Source organism: Aquarana catesbeiana, linkage group LG01 (assembly GCF_042186555.1).
Source record: "Aquarana catesbeiana isolate 2022-GZ linkage group LG01, ASM4218655v1, whole genome shotgun sequence".
In the NCBI taxonomy this organism is placed as follows: domain Eukaryota; kingdom Metazoa; phylum Chordata; class Amphibia; order Anura; family Ranidae; genus Aquarana; species Aquarana catesbeiana.
In genome coordinates, this window is record NC_133324.1 from 370067036 (window position 1) to 370087204 (window position 20169).

Below are 20169 nucleotides of genomic sequence, written 5' to 3' on the forward strand. Positions count from 1 at the left end.
AAGGTCCAACTAAACTGTATCTGAGCACCACAAGCTGCAAAAGCTTTTTCATTCACTTTCAATATCCAAAGCAAGCTCGCCCATCCATCTATGTCTTCATGCTTTATTTTGTAGAGAAATCACTTTAAACACCCTCCTAGCATTTCTAGCTGCAGCAGCATCTTGAGTAAGATGATTCATGTAGCATTGACTTCCTGGAATCCATCTGCCCTTAGCTCAGGCATGAGGTTCCTAGACTAGGAAGCAACTGAAGAAATGTTGAAATTTTTTTAAAAAAATTATACCCATCTATGCATTTACTAGTGCTAGCAGCATAAGGATTAAAATAGTTCATTTTGATTGAGAGTGTTTAGTCACATTTTAAAGATGAACTTCTAATTTGCAACATGTAAACTACACTTATGTTAGTGTATTTAATTGCCAAATAATTTGGACTTCTGTCCAGCTAATCTTGTGATCCCCGTCAAACAGCATAGCCAGGTTAGTGACCCCACTTTTCTCTATTGCATACAAGCAATACAGTTTGGTCAAGGAACCAGTTCCATAGTTCTGCATCGGCTAAGAAGGAGCTACGGCAAAGTTATAAGTTTACCCTTCGGCATTCTCCTCCTGTAAGCATGTTCAGTTATAGACTGACAGAAGGAGGAAAGCAGTAGCTATGACAGTGCTAACCCTCCCTCTCTGTCTGTGTGCAGGGGGTACATAGTCGTGTGCTTACACTAGTTGTATTTGAAGTGGTTGTAAACCCTTACATATACCTAGTGAAGTGACTGTCCTCAGGTGATACACAGAGATTAAAGCAAATCCTCCTACATTGGTTGTACCTGTTTATCTGCAGTCTTCTCTTCTCTATATGTGTTCAAAGTGCAGAATTTTTACAGCTTGTTTCAGCTGCTGGAAAAAGGGGGCAGAGAGCTGAAGTTACACTCTGCAGCGCTCAGTGAGGAGAGCTCTCAGAGCTGATTGGAGGAAAAGGACACACCCCTCTTCACACAGGAACAGAGCTGAGGCTGTCAATCAGCTGGAGATCCCTCCCCTGTCACCATTTTCCTCTTGGTGTCAGTAAAACTTGTCAGAAGTGACGTATGCAGATAGCAGAGGAACAAAGCAGCAAACAGAAGTACACACTATAGAGAAGAGGGATATGCTTTGTTTATATTTCATGTCTGAGGTTTACGGCCACTTTAAAAAAAAAAAAACTTTATGCAGTTTAAGTGGATGTATTTCTAAATTGTTCTTTTGTTATTCTCTGAGTTTTGTTTAAAGTGGTTCTGAAGGCAATAATATTTACCTTAATGCATTCTCCGCATTAATGTACAATGTGTCTCAGCTGTTGTATAGCCCCCTCATCCCCCCCAAATAATGATGCAGCACTGTGCCAGTCTGCAGCGGTGCTCTCCTCTCTATTGGCTCCTGCTGCTGTCAATCAAATCCTGTAAGGAGGGAGCGGGGGACTGGGCCGAGCTGCGCTGTCTTTGGATGCACACAGCCTGGCTCGGGAGCGAGCCTGCAGGTGCACCCCCAAAAAAAGTGGCTTCCTGCGATGGCACACAGAGAAGAGTAGGAGCCGAAAGTGCCGTTTACAACCGCTTTAAAATTTTGTCCTAAGACTTTTTAAAGCTGGATTCAAGCTATGAATATTTTTGCATGGCTACATTGAACCAGCATGGACCTATGCAAGTATGCAAGTTCCATACCTGGCTGATCCCTGAGAAAGCGGAGAATAAATGCAATAGCTACTGCTAACAGGAAATTAGATCACCGCAGCTAAAAAGAAAGGAATCCGGAGATTTTGAGGGGACTTAGAACAATTCCAGGTACTTTTTGTGTTAGTAATACATAGTCCAACAGGTTTTTTTTTACCAGAGTGTAATGTCACTTTAAAAGTGAAAGTAGTTTTCAGGCCCTGTATTTTATAAAAAAAAAAAAAAAAAAAAAAAAAAAAAAAAAGCACTTAATCCTCTCTTGCAAGTCAAAATGCTCCAGTGATATTGAGCTCACATCAAAGAATTGCCATTAGAGTGATATATTGTATATGGTGACACTAGTGACCGGAACATAGTGGTCCATCTTGCATGGCACATTGCTCCAGCAGTCATGTGTCTCGGTGACTTTGTCAATTAAGATCCTTATGCTGATGCTGCTCTTCTGCTAGAGAACTTTTCTATCTGGTTCTCTCCAGGATCAAAATAGAACTTAAAGTAATAGGAGGGCAATTCTTTACCAGAGATATGCTGTAAAGTAAGGCCCCTTTCACACTGGGGCGGTGGGGGCGTCGGCGGTAAAACAGCGCTATTTTTAGCGCTGTTTTACCGTCGTTTTTGCGGCTGTATTCGGCCGCTAGCAGTGCGGTTTTAACCCCCGCTGGCGGCCGAAAAAGGGTTAAAACCGCTTGTACAGCGCGGCTATAGCCGCGGTATTGCCACGGTATAGCCGCGCTGTCCCATTGATTTCAATGGGCAGGAGCGGTTTAGGAGCGGTAAATACACCACTCCTTCACCGCTCCAAAGATGCGGCTCGCAGGACTTTTTTTACCGTCCTGCCAGGGCACCGCTTCAGCGTGAAAGCCCTCGGGCTTTCACACTGAACAAACAGCGGAGGCTGTTTAGGGGCGGTTTGCAGGCGGTATTTTTAGCGCAATAACGCCTGCAAACCGCCCCAGTGTGAAAGGGGCCTAAAGCGATGCACACATGCAACTACATGTTACAATATTCCTCATAATTAAAGCTCCTTCCAATAACTACTTTAAAAGGAAAACTGACATTGCCTTTTAGGGCTGCAGCAAAAAAACAAAAAACAAAACAAAACAAAAAAAAACAAAAAAAAAGAAAACAAAAACAAAACACACTTCTCCGTATTTATAGTTTTTTATGATCTAGAAAACTGCAAATGACTTTAACAAACTACTATAGCCTTAAAGTGGGAGTAAACTCCCATACATTCATTTTATCTATAGGTAAGCCTATGATTAGGTCTACCTATAGGTACTGTAAACAGTGCACATTTGGGAGATATTTACTGTACATGCATCCGGTGATGTCACCGGCGCATGTGCTCTGAAGGAATGGACAACCAGGCCTTCAGAGGCGGCTCCCGCAGAGGCCAACCAGGCGGCTCCTGCACGCGTGTGCAGGAGTGAAGTCATCATGTTTCCAGTCACTCACACAGCCGTAGTCCACGAACCCGGAAGGAACACCAGGTGAAGATGGACGCCCAGTCAGTGGTGCCAGCTTGCCGCCGGAAGAGCTTCATTCTAAGGTAAGTTTCACTAGTAGGTTTCACTCTGTTCCGAGGTAAGTTTCTCTGCGATGCATATTAGCACATTATAACTTTGAAAGAAAAAAAAAAAAAAAAAAAAAAAATCGCCTGCGGTTTGCTACCGCTTTAATAAAATACATTTTTTTTTTTTTTTAAATAGGATGCTGCTGAAAACATTAACCAATTTTCTACCTCCTCTCTACGTAGTGAACGAGCAAGTAAAATATAGACTTAAGACAAACCACAGAGCTAACACACCAAGATAAGCATCTTTAGTTTAAAAAAAAGTGACAGTTATTTTCAGTTGACACCAATGAAATTCAAAAATTACAGTCACAGTGCTGAAAATACAGCACATTAAGCTGCTGTGTAAGTTTGTGAAATTAGCTCAATGGGGGTATTTACAAAACTGGAGCAGACAGAATTAGGAACAGCTGCACATAGTAACCAATTAGCTTTTATCTTTGTCTTGTTCAGTTAAGTTTTGCAAATGAAAGCTAGAACCTGATTGGTTGCTATGTACAGCTGCTCCAGTCTAATGCTGGGTACAGTTTTTTATTTTTATTTTTTACTTCAACCCAGCGTGCTGAACAGAAAAAGGCAAAAACGTACAGATCGCCATGCTAACACATCCAACGTTAGTGCAGCAATCACCCCGCTAAGCTATTGTGTTCTGACAGGGGGATTGCCCCCCCCCAGCCAAAATACAGTGATCAGCGCATGCAGCCTTCATGGTCTCTATAAAGGATTGTTCAAAAATTTTTTTGATTAAATATACTTAAATGTTTTTTTCTATTAATTTGTAGTGATACTGTAAATAAGGTTTACAATAAGCTCATGAAGAAGCCAGTATGATGGCGAAACATGTAGAGCCACAAATCCTTTGTACCACGATCGTATGACTTTTCATATGTGGTTTTTAAAATTTTAATGTTTATATAATAAAATTTTGATAATTTTGATTATGTGTTAAGGAGATGAATTTTTGTACCTCAAAACTCCCACTCTTATATTTTTCTGTACAATTATCGTGCCCGCAGCCATTGGCTGTGAGCGCTGATCAGATGCTTATTTTCCCCCAGCATGCGCATTCGACAGAAGACAGTTGTGAGAGGCTTCTGTCAGACAAGGAGTTGTAGACACAGGCCAAAACCTGGCAAGTGCCTGCCGAATCAACCGTTTTCGGCCCATGCGTACCCAACTTTAGTAAATTCCACTTATTGTGTCTTTGCCCATCTCCTCCAAAAGCATGTTGGTGTTATATACAATGAGAATTGATCTGGCAGAGTTCAAAAGAAAAAGAAATGGTGGCTGTCATTGCCTCTAAAAAAGTCCTTGTTTTAATATGGTTTTGCCTGAAGGCTCAGCGTGGCAGCCAGGAAACTAGCATTTTCAGAAGGCTACAAGAAATGGCAGCCTCCACATTTTTTTTTTTAACACAGATTTTGTGAAAGCCCAACTCCAGGCGCAAAAAAAAAAAACCCTGCAGGGCCCACCCGTTTGTTAAGTCTAGATGTAGAACGAGAGGCTGCGCTGCTTGACTCCCCACTCCAACAGGCTCCAGTGCTGTGCTCTTCTCCCTGAAGCTCTGAGCTGTGGGCAGTCCCTCCGCACCATCACATACAATGCAGGACTATTAGACCTGCAGTGTATGTGAAGGAGAGCTTGCAACTGCAGCAAAGAGCAGCTACGAGAAAAGGCTGCAGGGATGGGTCGAGCTGACTGAGGAAGTCTACTGGAGCAGGCAAGTAATACAGCCTATTCTGCAAACCCCTAGGCATAATGATCATTTAACACTAGCAATGTGGCAGGAGGGCAATCGCAAGGGTGTTTTATTTGTTGTGCCTGGAGTTGGGCTTCAGGGGAAAGGATGATTTAGTCCCAGTGAATACACATTGAGAGGTATCTTTATATTTGCCAAATAACATTTCATGTGATTTTTCACATGTCACATTCCTACTTGTCCATATCTACCCAATTGTTATGTATAGATTTGTGTATTCATCTTTAAGCAGCTGTTTTGCACAAGGATCCTGGCTGAGCGTCTGGACAGGTAAAGTTTAGTAATAGAGGATAAAGACCCCATATTATTGTTGTTCAGTCCTTTAGTCGTGTCCGGCTCTTTGCGACCTCATGGACCATAGCGCGCCCGCCTTTTCTGTCCTCCACTGCCTCCCGGAGCTTGCTTAACTTCATGTTCATTGTTTCAATTATGCTATCTATCCATCTTATTTTCAGTTGTCCTCTTCTCCTTTTTCCTTCCATGTTTCCCAGCATCAAGGCATTTTCCAATGAGTCCTCTCTCCGCATTAGGTGGCCAAAGTATTTGAGTTTCAGCTTCAGGATTTGTCCTTCCAGGGAATATTCAGGGTTGATTTCCTTCAAGACTGACTGGTTTGATCAGCTTGCCGTCCAAATGACTTTCAAGAGTCTTCTCCAACACCATAGTTCAAAAGTATCAATTCTTCAGCATTCAGCCTTCCTTATGGTCCAACGTTCACAGCCATAGGTTATTACTGGGACTACCCTAGTTTTGGCTGTACAGCACTTTGTTTAGGGTCTTCACCTCCCTTTAGGTTGAAACTCCATAAATAGGGCCCTCTTATTCCTTCTGCATTGTAATTGTACTGCCCATCCTTTATATTGTAAAGCACTGCATAAACTGTTGGCGCTATATAAATCCTGAATACTATTAATAATCATAAATCTTTTTTGTCAGTAGTTCCACTTCCATGGGACCACTGCCAACTCTTCCTCTTCAAAGTGACTTGCTCAAACATGGTAAGATGAGAACGGAACATGTGGATATTCCGGGCCGGATTGGCACCCGTCTGTGGTTTTGGAACAATTGATTTTACAGTTACCTGCCTGAGCGGTTCATATCTTACAATTGTAATACAATAGACCACACAGACAGTACAGTACATTATTTATATACTTTCTATGCACCAAGAAGTAAAATCAGAACATTCAAGACAGAGCACACTAGAATTTCCAAAAAACCCATGTAAACAAACTGATCAAGGAACACAATCGGCAGAATTGAATTAACAGCATAGTCAATTGGCTAAAAATGTATTGCAAGTAGAGATACCTTTTAAACAGAGCTTCCTCTGTTGGTCAGAGTGCAGCAATTGCAAACATTGCCATAAACTCATTACAACTATACTGTATTTTATGACTGAATAAAAATAACTGTATCCAACAGCAAGCCAAGTAGAATTAATATCTCGTCAATGTGGTACAGTGGCACTAATAAAACCATATTGCTAAACTAATGAGAAACATTAAACAAGTGCAGGCCGTAACGGTTACTGCAATAAAAAAAGTGCAAAGTGCAAGTATTTCCCTTTCTCATCGTGATCATAAAGTTCACAGCATTCCACCTGAACTTTACTCATAAACCTGCAAAAATTCTACAGAATACACAAAAGCAGCAGGCAATTCAAAACAAAAGCAAACCAGGTATGTGGGCAGTTGATCTAGAAACAAAGTTTACATCTTAAATAGTAAAGGGCATGTTTGGATTTGATTTGAAATTTTTAAACATTACTTCTTTAAAGCTGCCAAAGGACACAAGAGTGTAGCCGTTCGTTAAAGACTACTCATTTTCCATACATGACACTTACAAGAAGCAGAAGTAGAAGAACGCATAGGCTGTGAAAGGTACCACCATTTTCTGCTCTGACAATTTAGAACAGAGAGTATTAGCTGAAACATCAAGCTTTTAAATTATATAATATAGTATTTGCGGCAGCCATAGTGCTTTGTGATCTGCCAAGACATTACCAAATTTGGGTAGCTTGGGTGCTCAGCTTCAAGATATCCATAAATGAAGAGCAACTCCAGCAATGGTCAACAGACACCATTGGCCACATTCATTGCAACATAGCACAGTGTTCAAGGGAAGAGAGTACTTTTTATGCTTCTCAGATGTATGCACACATAAGAGATCAACTTATCAGTGTGTGCCTAGGTTTTAAAAACCTTTACTATGAGATATTTTATTTATTGACACTTATGCCTCGTTTCCACTGATCGGATTGGTTCGGGTTGGTTCCGTACGGTACGTTATTTTGAGTGTTTCCATTATGAAAGCAGCCCATACCGCACCAATCATGGTCCTGCTTCAGATGTGGGGCCATAGAAAATGATACGGTATGGTTAGGGTGGAGCTACTGGCATCACACGATACATTCCACTGATAGGCGGACAGAAAAAATGTCAATGCTCACGTCAAAGGCATTTTTTCTAAACCCTGTATGGCCCCTGGCGGTCCAACTTGCAGTGGAAACGCTCACCAGAATAGGCCGGACCATTCTAACCCTTCCAAACTGTACCGACCCGAACTGTTCCGCTCAGTGGAAACGAGGCAAATGTCAGCCAAATTTGCACAATACAGGCACATTAGTGGTTTCCTGCTTTTTGGTACTACAATATATAGTTGTGCTTTACTGCTTTCTAATGACAATCTATGAACCAACCAGATCACTGAAAACAACGCACTCCCTTTCTGGTGGACATCTTAGCTCAACAATAAGTATAAAACTAGAGAGACCTTCATCACACTGAGCCGATAAAAGCTCTCTATTGGCCAATCTACAGATCTTTAAAGAGGAGCTCCAGTCTCCGTCCAAAATAATCAGCAGCTACAAATACTGAAGCGGCTGACTTTTAATAGAAGGACACTTGCCTGTTTGATCCTGCACTGTCCTCAACCAAGCCGATTTTTCAATCGGCATCGGGTCCAGGAGGCGGCATCTTAACTAAGGGAAACTGCTAGTGAAGCCTTGCAGCTTTACAGCGGCTTCCCACTGTGCATGCGCAAGCCACACTGCACTTTATGAATGGTCCTGCAGTCTTAGGGGACCTGTAATGTGTCCCAGAAGGCTGCAGGGGAAGGCCCCAACTTCGGGTCGCTGCAGTGATCTGAACAAAACCAGGTACCCGCTCCGCCCTCCCCAAAAAAGTGCCAATTGTTAAAGAGGAGGGGGGGGGATACAAACAAGCAGGACTTCCCCTTTTGGGTGCAGCTCCACTTTAAGTTTAATACAACAAAATAATGCAAAACCGAGCATTAAAAAGGAAAAAAAAAAAAAAAAAAAAAAAAAAAAAAAAAAAAAAAAAAAAAAACACACCATGAAAATTACAAATACTGAAAAAGGTAAACACTAAACAAACCAAAAAAAATAGTGTTTTCCTTTAAGCAGCACTAATTTCCTAAATATACGCACCTCCACCTTCCAACAATGCACTGCTTACATCCCTTACTGGGCAACTGTCATCTTCTCCCCAGGAGCTGGGTTTTCGGCCTCTTGATTGGCCATTCATGTCATCCCATACATGTGCATGGGAATTAGTCATTCTAGCACAGCTGGAGTGTTCAAGGAATGTACGCTGAGTTGCACATGCGCAGCTCAGTGTACATTCAAAAGAAAAAAATGCAAGCAGGCAGGCAAGTGTGTATTATTGCAGAATGGCATAGGATGTCTCTTCTGCAATAAAGAGCTGGTAAGGTTCTGGTGCGTGTGTGTAAACACTTAGGGCTCATAGCATATCTCCCAACATTTTGAGATGGGAATGAGGGACACCTACTAGCAAATGTATGTAGGCATAGGACATGCCCCCTGCCACACCCCTTAAAGGGGACATAAGCAAAAAAAAAAAAAAGGTTAATTAAATCCACAAGTGCTTTTTTTAACAAAATTTTACTTTATTTTGGCTTTTAAAATTGACAAATGCAGCAATTTAAAATTTGGATGAAAAGTTTAGCACTGGGAAACACTTTTTGAAAGATAAATAGTGTATTTTATATACAACTATATAGATGAGACCAAAATCAGGAACAAATGTGGAGAAAAGAGGGACAGAGGGATATAGCTCCCAACTGACCCTGATTTGGACCAATGTCATAGACAAAAATGTATTTGTGGACCTGGAACTCTTAGGTGTTGTGTATAGCCGCCTGTACAAATCAAGGACAGGATGCAAGCTAGTAAATGCAGATTCAAGCGTAAACATACATACAGACTGTCTGCACCAACGGGCATAAATCCACACCTGCATGCGCGTATACAATCAGATCTGCATTTACCAGCATACAAATGAATCTATTGATTGTACAGCTGGATTTATGCAACACCTGTGACTCTTGGGCACAGAAAATAAGGCTGTCTGTGCCCAGGTGGGTGAACCCGTAACATCAAAGTTTCCCTGGACATCATATTTTAATGTTGCCAGTTGCTATTATCAAAAAAAAAAAAAAATCACATTTTCCTCTCACTCACTGTATCAGTCTGTACCCCAATGTCCACGGCACACTGTTCTTATGATGCATCATGCACTAATTTTAAGAGTTAACTTCTGCGGCACAGACCATTCAGACACTGCTGTCTGGGATGGTGTGATATTACCATAGTCTGAACCATTCCTTTAAAAAGCAATATTAATAATGGCTAGTAGAAGTTATAGATACATCATATCTCCAACCTTGTTCACACTCATGCAAATGTGATTGCATGGCTTATAACCTACACAATCTCCCTCATTTACACCTCTACTCCCTACATATCATAGAGACGGTGGTTCTTTCTCACTTCCTTGTATTTTACCCTGATCTTACCTGGCCAGGACTTCACTGAACGGAAAACCACAGGAACACAATGACCTGTACTGTCAACACACTGAATGGAGCCATGGAATTGTATTGTTTTTCAAGCATACAAAAATGTATGCACACCACTTATAAAATCAACAAATGATGTGAACAATGGATCCATTACCCCAATTAATACCGCACATTCCAAAATACAAACTACACATATCTATGATCATCATAGGGAACTTGTTTAACTGGAGAAATGTCACACTGCTACAGGCATTTGCTCTGTCTAGGTTTTCTTTATTTTATTTTTTTTTACACATCAGCCCCCCAAGGATACGTACAGATAATAAACGATCAATTGGCACATCTGCCCAATAGCAGCCATATATAGAAAAAAAAATTGACTCAATAGTTCAATTCTAGTACATGTGCTAGTACTGGTATTCAAGAAATATTACATTTAAAGTGTTTTACCTTTATTTTGGACAATCTGGCACTCTTATAGAATACTAAATATTTATGTTTTGATTTCATGTCAGTTCGCACTGGGGCGACTTGTCAAGTCACTAGTTAAAAACCGCTGGCATCCCCACTGTTTTAGGCAGATATAAAGCACTGTGTGTCAATTTGTTAAAGATTATATTCCTTAGAACTGCTAGGACCTCCCTTGCATTACTTATGTTATTGTTTCTTGTAATCTATGGGTTTTGCATTACTACTTTACTCTGCTAGATGTTTTGGAGGAGTAGTGTTTATACTTGGTGTATTGCAATTGAATCCTTGTATTGTGCCATGTGTCTTGTCAATTGTTGTGACATCTCAATAAAATCATACCCGATAAAAAAAAAAAAAAAAAAAAAAAAAAAAAGGAAAAGATAATATTCTAAATACCTTTTTTCCGCTGTGGACACCCCCTGTGGACATGGTCACCCCCTGCTCTCCTTCCCCAATCTAAAGAGAGCAGCAGGAGGGGCTGAGATTCTACTCTGATGTCAGCTGACCAGCAGAGGGAGACCACGTGACCGCACAGCGGTGCTGTGGAAAAAGGTATTTAGGATTATAATCTTAAAAAAAAAAAATTTACACACACTGCTTTATATCTGCCTAAAACAGAGGGGATGCCAGCGATTTCCACTTATGATTTAACAACCTCTTTAATGTTACCGCAACAATCATCCTGTGGATGACTGGACCTGAACGCAAACGTCTGTGTCTAGGGCTGATCTACAGGTAATCGCTGCATGCTTGATTGCATGAAACTGGCTCAGAATGGCCTCTTATTTGCTTTAAATGGGGCTTTTGCTCTTCGCCGAGTCTCCTGCAGGGAAATCATAGTCAGCCCCAAAAGCAGAAATAAATGAGGCCTTAAAATTACGCTCACTTACGCGACAAAGGAAAATATCCAGCCCCACCATGGACCCAAACAAATTATTATAACTGTGATCTATTACATGGCATCATTAGCAGCAATAGATCACTTTTTCAATGATCTGTTGCATCAGGGTGAGGCCAAGTCTTGTTATTACAGCCAGACTCATATGAACTGCCAAAGATGACATCATAGTACTTCCCATTCAGCACAATCTCATGAAAAGCTCTGTAGCAGAAACTCAATCCAGAGGAGTGATCAATTTACCTGAAGTGAAGTCTAGAGGTACTTGGTGTGCAAGCTGCACACTTGGCACCAAGGATCTAACTAAGAGAACTCAGCAGTTAATGCACAGATTTTCAAAGCACTTCTGTGTGGGCAGTCATGCCAAATGTGACACAGTGACAAACTGTCTGCGTTCGGGGCTGTGCACCAGCACAGATGTCAAATTGAGACTAGCTGTGTCTGTGGAACAGTGTAGTGTGTGCCACCGGCACAAAACAAAAACCAAATATAATTATAACGGTTATGCTGCAGCTAGTGTTCACCACTAGTGTCAGTGGAGTTTGTGTAATAAGTAACTGCGCTGACCCTTTAATTATGTCAAACAAATGTGTATATCATCAAGTAAACAGTTCATGTGTATCAAAATATACCATAAAAATATAATTTTCTAATAGGCAATAGTGATCCCCATCAACATTAACAATGCTTGCAAATTATATACCGTATATGTATTGTATATAAAAAGTCCCAATATATGCATGCTTCATAAATTAGTCCACTGTGCTGAACAAAACGTGCATTCCAAAACAATCGTGATTCACCACCACCATCCAGTCTATACTATTCGCATGTATATGTGCCTTAGACCAGCACTGAGTCTATCCAGCATTCCAGTAATGGCCTGTGATGGCAGCAGTGTATACAGGGAGCCGGCATGCGGTTCAAGCCTCAGTATCAGTGTGGTTCATTGGCAGGAAATGATGTCAGCGGTGACTGTACGGCGCTGATGTCATTTCCTGCCAATGAACCACACTGATACTGAGGCTTGAACCGCATGCCGGCTCCCTGTATACAATACCGCCATCACAGGCCATTACTGAAATACTGGATAGACTCAGTGCCGGTCTAAGGCACATATACATGCGAGTGTAAACTTTTTAATGATCTTCTAACAATTAAAAATGGGGAATTTTGCGCAATGATGGCCGTTTTTGTTTTTTATGAGAATTTGAGAACCATGCTTATTGGCGAAGCATAAGAAAATAGTACTCTCTCTGATTGATATTTATCTGATCGTCTGCTTAGAGAACCAAAGGGATAAAGGCATTATATAGACTTTTTCGTTACCGCTTTCTGGTAAGTGTATAGACTGGATGGTGGTGGTGAATCATGATCGTTTTGGAATGCACATGTTGTTCAGCACGGTGGACTAATTTATGAAGAATACATATATTGGGACTTTCATGAATATATATATATTACATACATACACACACACACACACACACACACACACACAACTGCCGTGTCCCATCTGACATGACTGCACAGGGATGAGCGGAACACATGTGTATTCCTGTGCTGGTACAGAGCTAGGTTCACACTAGTGTGGGTCGGGAATGTGTGCAAAATCATGCGTTTTCCTGGCACGCACAGGAACGTGCTGCCGTTTAGGACACATGCGACAGTGCCTTTAATTCTTAATAGCACCCCCGCACACCAGACAATGCACTTGTTTTTTGCACTTGCCAAAATGCATGGTGTTGCAGTAACATGCGTTTTTTTTTGTGTGCCGTAATATAGGAAAAGGGTTAGGGACTTATTGCACTTGGATATGTGAGCCTGTTCTCTTTCATACATATTTTGGATTTCGATAAATGTGACTGTCTCAGAGCCTTTGAACGCCTTCATTTGCAATGAAAGATGTTTGACCTGCGTGTCATTTCTGTAATCATTTTCTTTGCTCTATTGGAGTTTGAAAATAAAGAATTTACAAAAAAAAAAAATTTAAATAAAATTGTAGGCTTTCTTGTATAAAAGAAATCATTTTCATTAATTTTGATTAAAGGGAGGTCGTAGCATATTTTCAGTAGCAACAGATCATTTACGCTTTTCACATATACTCCAAAGTAAGTTTTTATAAGATTTGTAGGTTTTTAATTGCTTGAAAATAGGGAGCAGATACTGTGTAGTAAGTGGGACGTAGCATATGTGATGAGAAAATATTGCAGTCCAGCGGCCATAAAGTTTGCAAACTATATATAGAAACAAGGACTTTAAATCGCTAGAACAGAAGACAATTATATGCAATATTTTATTCCATATACATGATAACGTTATCAGTTTGTACTCTGTCGATAGAGCGTTAAGGTTACATAGACAACATCCTGTGGCTTCTGCATTCTCAACTGAAAATAGATCAACCATGAGTTTGGTTTATTCCACCAAATACGATTATTTCAAGACAACAGATATAGGGGTCAATTCACTAAAGGCTACCGCATGTGATATGAAGGTCACGCGACTCACTTTTTGGAAATATTGCAGATAATAAAAAAAAAAAGAGTCAATTCATCAAAGTAAACTATAGAATGTGGAGGTAAATACTGCACATTTGTTAAAATAGTGAGGTAAATACTGCAGCAAAAAAAAAAAAAAAAAGAGATAAATCTTTAAAGTGGTTGTTAACCCACTTTCACATTTTAATACTTTCCGTTTTGTTTCCTAATACTGTGCCCTGCCGTCTCCGTTTTATTAAAAAACCTCCTCCTTTACCGTATTTCAAGGCGGCTCCCGACGATCATGTAACCGGCCGTGTCGCCTCTCTGCCCGTCTGACAGAAGCAGCAAGTGGGGCCGAGGTTTTCCCGCTGATGTCAGCGGAACGCAAGGAGGAGAGAGGAGACACGGCCGGTCACGTGACCGCAGGGAGCCGTAAGATACGGTAAAGGAGGATTTTTTTTAAAATAAAAACAGCGGGGCACAGTATTAGGAAACAAAAACGGACAGTATTAAAATATAATGTATATTCCTGCAGCAGGAGGGGGATGCGGCGGCACTGCACGCAGAGAGGGGAGGGGACAGAGAAAACAGACACAGGAGAGCAGGCTGCAGGTGACGGAGGTATGCAAACAGACCACAATGTCAGGGCTCAGCAGCCATGATTATCGTGGTCTGTTTGCAGAGGGGAGGAGAGAAACTGGCACGATCAGCCAGGTTTTTTAGGTGTTACAGGGGGTTCAAATTACACAGCACAATCACTGTGCTGTATAAAATGCTTTAAAGGAGCAGGATCCATATTTTTTTTTTTTGGGGGGGGGGGTTAACAGACACTTAAAAGTCAATTCACTGTAAAAATAAATAAATCACACATTCGGTATTTAGGTGTTTGCTGGTGGTACTTTAGAAATGTACAAAATAACAATTAGGAGGCACTCTGCACTGGTCAGGAAGTGAAAAGTATACAATGTATCAGTGTGAAAATGTTCTCCTCTGAGCTCAGCAATGAAAATAAATTGTAACATTTCATCAGAGGGAGACCGTTTTGTGAATGAAAGCACCCTAGAATGTTTTGATAGTTTCACAATATTGCCAGAGTGCCTTCTGGTGCAGTGTTAGCCTGGGAAAAAAAAACGCAAAATTTAAGTGCTAAATAGAGCAAAACATAAATATTTAATGCATTTGTTAAATAACTTTTTTTAGTGAATTGACTACTCTGGAGATAAATGGTTATTTTAACTCAAAAATTAATGTGGTATTTAGTAAATTGACCCATTATATACATATAGAGATATATATAAAAATATAAATGATAGATGTATAAATTATAGAGATAGATAGACACTATATATATATATATATATATATATATATATATATATATATATATATATATATATATATATATATATATATATATATATATATATATATATACACATACATACATATACACACATTGCTATTAATTATATATAATAATTGCATTCCTGTAATTTAACATAGATGTACGTTTAATTGAACAACTAGGTTGGGATCAAGAAATAGGCCAGTACAAATACAATGCAGCTCTAACCAAGCATAATGGTGCAGATAGGCACAATGTACCGAGCGTGCTGTTTAATGTGACCGTAGGGGGCTGTTGTGTTTGGTCTCTGACTGGGGCGGGGGATGGAAGTAAAGCAAATGGGACATATTGTAATTGAAGAATTGAGTGCATTGTTGTGTGATTACTATAGTCTTAATAATGGGGGCAGGAGAAGACTCATGGGGAACCCTCAGTATCTTCCATAAAATATCTTTTGTCAGTTATCCATGCGCACTGTGTCAGTAACCACAATATCTGCTCCTTTAATACCTCCTTATTCCTAGAATCCTTCACAAGCCACAGATAAGCAGATTTTTACCATAAAATGTTACTGTAATCACAGTTATTTATTGCAGGTTATAAGCTAAACAAACACATCATAGAACAAAATAAATTCACGAGTGACAATAAAAATTATTATTTGATGACATCACACATGTCTACATCTACTTTTAGAAGAAGGTATATGAAAACACACAGTATGACTATTATCACACAGAATTGCTTTCTCCCAATACATGCTACAAACATTTCTACACTGTACATATCTACCAACAAACCTTTAGAATATCTTTGGCTCCTTTCATACTGGGGCCGCCGAGCGCTAGCGGTAAAGCACCGCTTGTTTTAGCGCGGTTTAAGTGGCACTTTTCGGCCACTACCAGTGCACTTTTCACCCCTGCTAGTGGCTGTAGAAGGGGTTAAAAGCGCCCGTGTTGCAGTGCTTCCAAAGTGTTTTTCAGGTGCTTTGGAAGCGCTGGCCATTCATTTCAATGGGAAGGGCGCTTTGGGAGTGCTGTATACAGTGCTCCCAAACCGCCCCAAAGATGCTGCTTGCAGGACAGGCTTTATTGAAATCTATACAGGGGGATCGGTAATCACCCCTGACTGCCCAGGTATCGGATCAAGCATCGGAGCATTTGCCCGAGTACCAGTACTCGGGCAAATGCTCGGTATCAGTACCGATACACTTATTGGTGCAACCCTACTGCAGACTCTTCCTCTAGCTCTATGACTGTCCCAAGGTAAAGACTTTCAGTTAGGGTCAATGCACACTATGCAGCAGAACAAAATGCCAGAACTACTGCAATGGAGCATATTGTATGCGCGCTTAGGCGTGTTTGCATTTATAAGCGTTTTTCTCCAAAACACTAGAAAAACGTACACTTAAAAATGCTTGACACACCTAAACGCAGCGTTTAAGCGTGTCAATCGTCTTTTCTGCACAAAAGCTCCTCTCAAAAATGCACTTGTGATGGGTTTTTTTTTTTTTCACCCTCTAAACACTCCTCTACAAATATGCCTGTAAATGCCCAAATGTAGGTTAAATTAAAGTTGCTTATACAGGCTGAAAGAAAAAAAAAAACAAAAAAACAAAACGCCTGTATAAGCAGCATTTTTTTTATGTCCAGTGTGCATGAGGCCATAGACGAGTCAAAAAACGAAAGTTCTTTCAATCGAAAAACAGCAATAGCTCATATGATTGTGCTATAAATTATTTTGATATTGTAAAAAAAAAAATTAGCATGTTTGATTAGGCACTTTCAATTGAGGCACGAAAATCGCATGTTGCAGCTGGCACACCAATGATGCAAAAAACAAACGATTCGAAGGTCGACACGAATTTCGGTCATTTTTCAACTCGTTTATGGCCGCCCTAAGAGAGCTGAATGAAGAGTCAATGAAATACATGCATGGTAATCACTGCACTTGTGTTCCCGTAAGAACTGCAGGTCTGTCTGCAGCGGTGGCAGATGGGACTTATAGTTCATTCAATTACTGCTATCATGGGGGGAAAGGGAGGATGGAGGTTTGGGGGTGGTTTCATTTGTTAAATGTGATACCCTACATATTGGTGTAACCTGGTGCAAAAGGTGGAGTTAGCTTTTAAATGCATGCTGGAATTCAACTTTAAAAGCGGAGTTCCACCCACTTTGATTTTTTTTTTTTTTAAATAACTCTTACTCTTGCATAATGCATATTTAACAATTCTTACTCTTGTCATTAGCACTGCCTTTATGATTATTTTATTGGAAAAAACATCTTACTTGTGGGCAGGAGAAGCCCACAAGCATATTCTTCTGGGATACGGTGCTGCTGCATTCCCAGCATGCACCGCCCGTTCTCGCGCATGTGCAGTAACAGCATGTAGCGGCGCTGGAATCTACACAGGTTGCCATCACAACAGGCGGCGGAAGTGCCCGTCCCGTTGTTGGCAACCTAGCCCTTGGCGCTGCCCACTGACTCCTGGGAAATGATGACACACATCTCCCAGGAGCAGCAGCGAGCAGAGGCGCCGAGGGAAATGACTTCAGGCGCCACGGTGAGGAAGGGGAAGATTACAAGGGACCACATAGCAACAGGCATTAAAAGGTAAGTAAAAAACTATTTTGTCCAAATGTCGTTAGCTAGGTTATTTGCTGCACAGTAATGTCAACTTACTTTTATGGGTAGAAGTCCGCTTTAAAGTATAACAGGCATAAGTATATCTAACAGGAAAGATAGATTAGAACCTTTGTCAGGGTTTTATTTGCTGTCCGTATCCCTGTTAGGGAGATTTGCCCTCTCCATTTGTCCCGTTTACCATGATTAAAAGTGAAAATAAAAATAGAAAAATCAGAGTTGCCCCCAGAAAAGTAATAGAGGGGAACTCTTCCAATGAGGACACTAGTTCTGGTGACTTGGAGGTTCCAGAGCAATTCCCTTAATTTGCAGGGATTTCCTCTCACTTAAGGATGAGCTCCGGCGTGTTTGCACACTACACGTGCAAAGCCCGCCAGAAAGTCGGCACGGCGCTGCGCTAATCACAGGCAGTGAGACATTTCCCGATCCTTACTCCCACTTCCTGTTTTAGCTATGGGACAGGAAGTGAAGGTAAAATCTCCCTTAAGGAACAAAGATAGCAAAAATAACCTTCCTTTGCTCTATCCAAAACGAAAAATAAAAAAAATTTAAAAAATGTCTTTGCCTATAGATCTAACTTAAAGAAGAAAAAAAAAACAATTCCTATAGCTTCTGATGTCAGAGGCATTTAGAACTCTAAATATAACAAAGTCATACTTTTTCTCTTTCTGAAGCTAGAACAGCTGCTAACATAATGCAGCAAAACCACACATGCAGAATAATAATTCCTATACCTACTTTACTACAAAATCATTGAAAATCAGCTGGGAGTCACACAATATCTGTGGTCACCCGTACGTACGACCGACAGCTATGACATCCAGTGGAGTGGGAATTTTAAAGGAAAAGTTTGATTTGCAAACATAAAGCAAAAATCAGTGTTACATACAAACTACAGTAATCCACAGCAAACACATGTTAATCATAATCAGTTTAGCGCAGACAAAAAATAGATATACACTTTTTAGCTGGTAGGAGCTGTCATTGTTTATACATTCCTCTTTGCCTTCATAATCCCAGTATGGGGCTCTGCAATCTTATTCTAACCAGACAAAAAATACATAAATAAAAAGCACCTACATCCTTGTTAGGAAAATCCATCATACAATCAGTCAACCTAGCCATTTGTACATATTGCATTAACATTGTGGCTGTGGATATTTTAATCTATGGTCCTGTGACAACCAACACAACAGGGATTTGGCTGAAAAAGTCCATCCCAGCTAGTATGTTCTCCACCTCTGATGAACCCCAGTTGCTGGAAATCTTCAGATCTCTTATTTAGCAATCAAGAAGATGCCATAACCAGAAATAAAAAGGAACGGAGTAAAACAAACTTCATCGCACTGCTTTTCCTGCTTACCTTCCAAGTTCTTCTCCAACCTCATAGTAGTCTTCCAGGTTTTCCTGTCTAAACACTGTCATGGTGCCTCAATGCTATGTGCAAGCCTGCTGCTTTCTACAGCTGGAAGTCATCACCACCCAGTCAGATAGCCACCATCCATGGGCATCTTACATTTCCTACAAAAAGAAAAAAAAATATATTAATTACTAATTTTGTATACTTGTACAGGAAGCATTGACCTAGTTTGCATAACTGGGAATTCTAAAACAAGCTGACACATTAGTGTCAATAGTAATCAGTCAGCAATCTAAGGCCTCATGCACACAGGACGTCAAAATTGCCGCTTTTACAAGCATTTGACTTTTTTTCTTCCTCTTATTGCCCCTCTATGTTAGCCTACGTGTCCATGCGCACACAGGCATTTACAGGTGTTTAGAGGCAGAAAACGTAATGCTCCACCAGGGCGTTCAGGTATGGAGTGTTTGGGAAGATAAAAAAAAAAAAAAAAAAAAAAAAAAAAAGCTAAACACACAAAACGCTAGTGCCTTTATGTGCATTTGTGCACTGATACATTCTGAATGCATTAAAACTAAAATGTGCATAAACAAGCATGCAAAACAGCTTTAGGCACGTTTTTTCAGCTGCATTTTTCTCCCCTGGGGCAAAGGCACCTGGGGAGGAAAAAAAAAAAAAGTCCTGTGTGCATTAGGCCATTAAAAAAAAAACAAAAAAAAAAACATAAAAACAGGAGTTTGATTAAAAAATAAAATAAATAAAGACCCATACGTAAAAATTGGTCCATGAAATCATTCTGAAGCAGTGAGAAATTAACTGTCAAACATTTAAAGGCAAATAAAATAAAAAAAAAAAAGGTTGTATAACAATTACCTTTTTAATAAGAATAAAAAACATCTAAAGAAGAAAAGAAAAGTAATAATATTATGTTTAAAAATTAATATTTTTTTATAGGATGTATATAGTGCTAATTGTTTGTGCAGTTATTTATGAAATAAAGATAGACAATGCACAAGGGTTAGAAGGACCCTGTTTATGAGAGCTTACAATCTAAAAGGCAGGGGTAAATGATACAAAAAAAAG

At 40.2% G+C, this 20169-nt stretch overlaps 1 protein-coding gene across 1 annotated transcript in view; it reads right to left on the minus strand.

Moving 5' to 3' along the window:
• DAPK1 (death associated protein kinase 1) overlaps positions 1-20169 on the minus strand; it is a 222888-nt gene that overhangs the window by 195129 nt on the left and 7590 nt on the right. Inside the window, exon 2 of the mRNA XM_073633362.1 lies at positions 19090-19247. Within this exon, the coding sequence (XP_073489463.1) occupies positions 19090-19151 (62 nt within the window). The 5' untranslated portion in view covers positions 19152-19247. The remainder of the gene's footprint in view (positions 1-19089; positions 19248-20169) is intronic.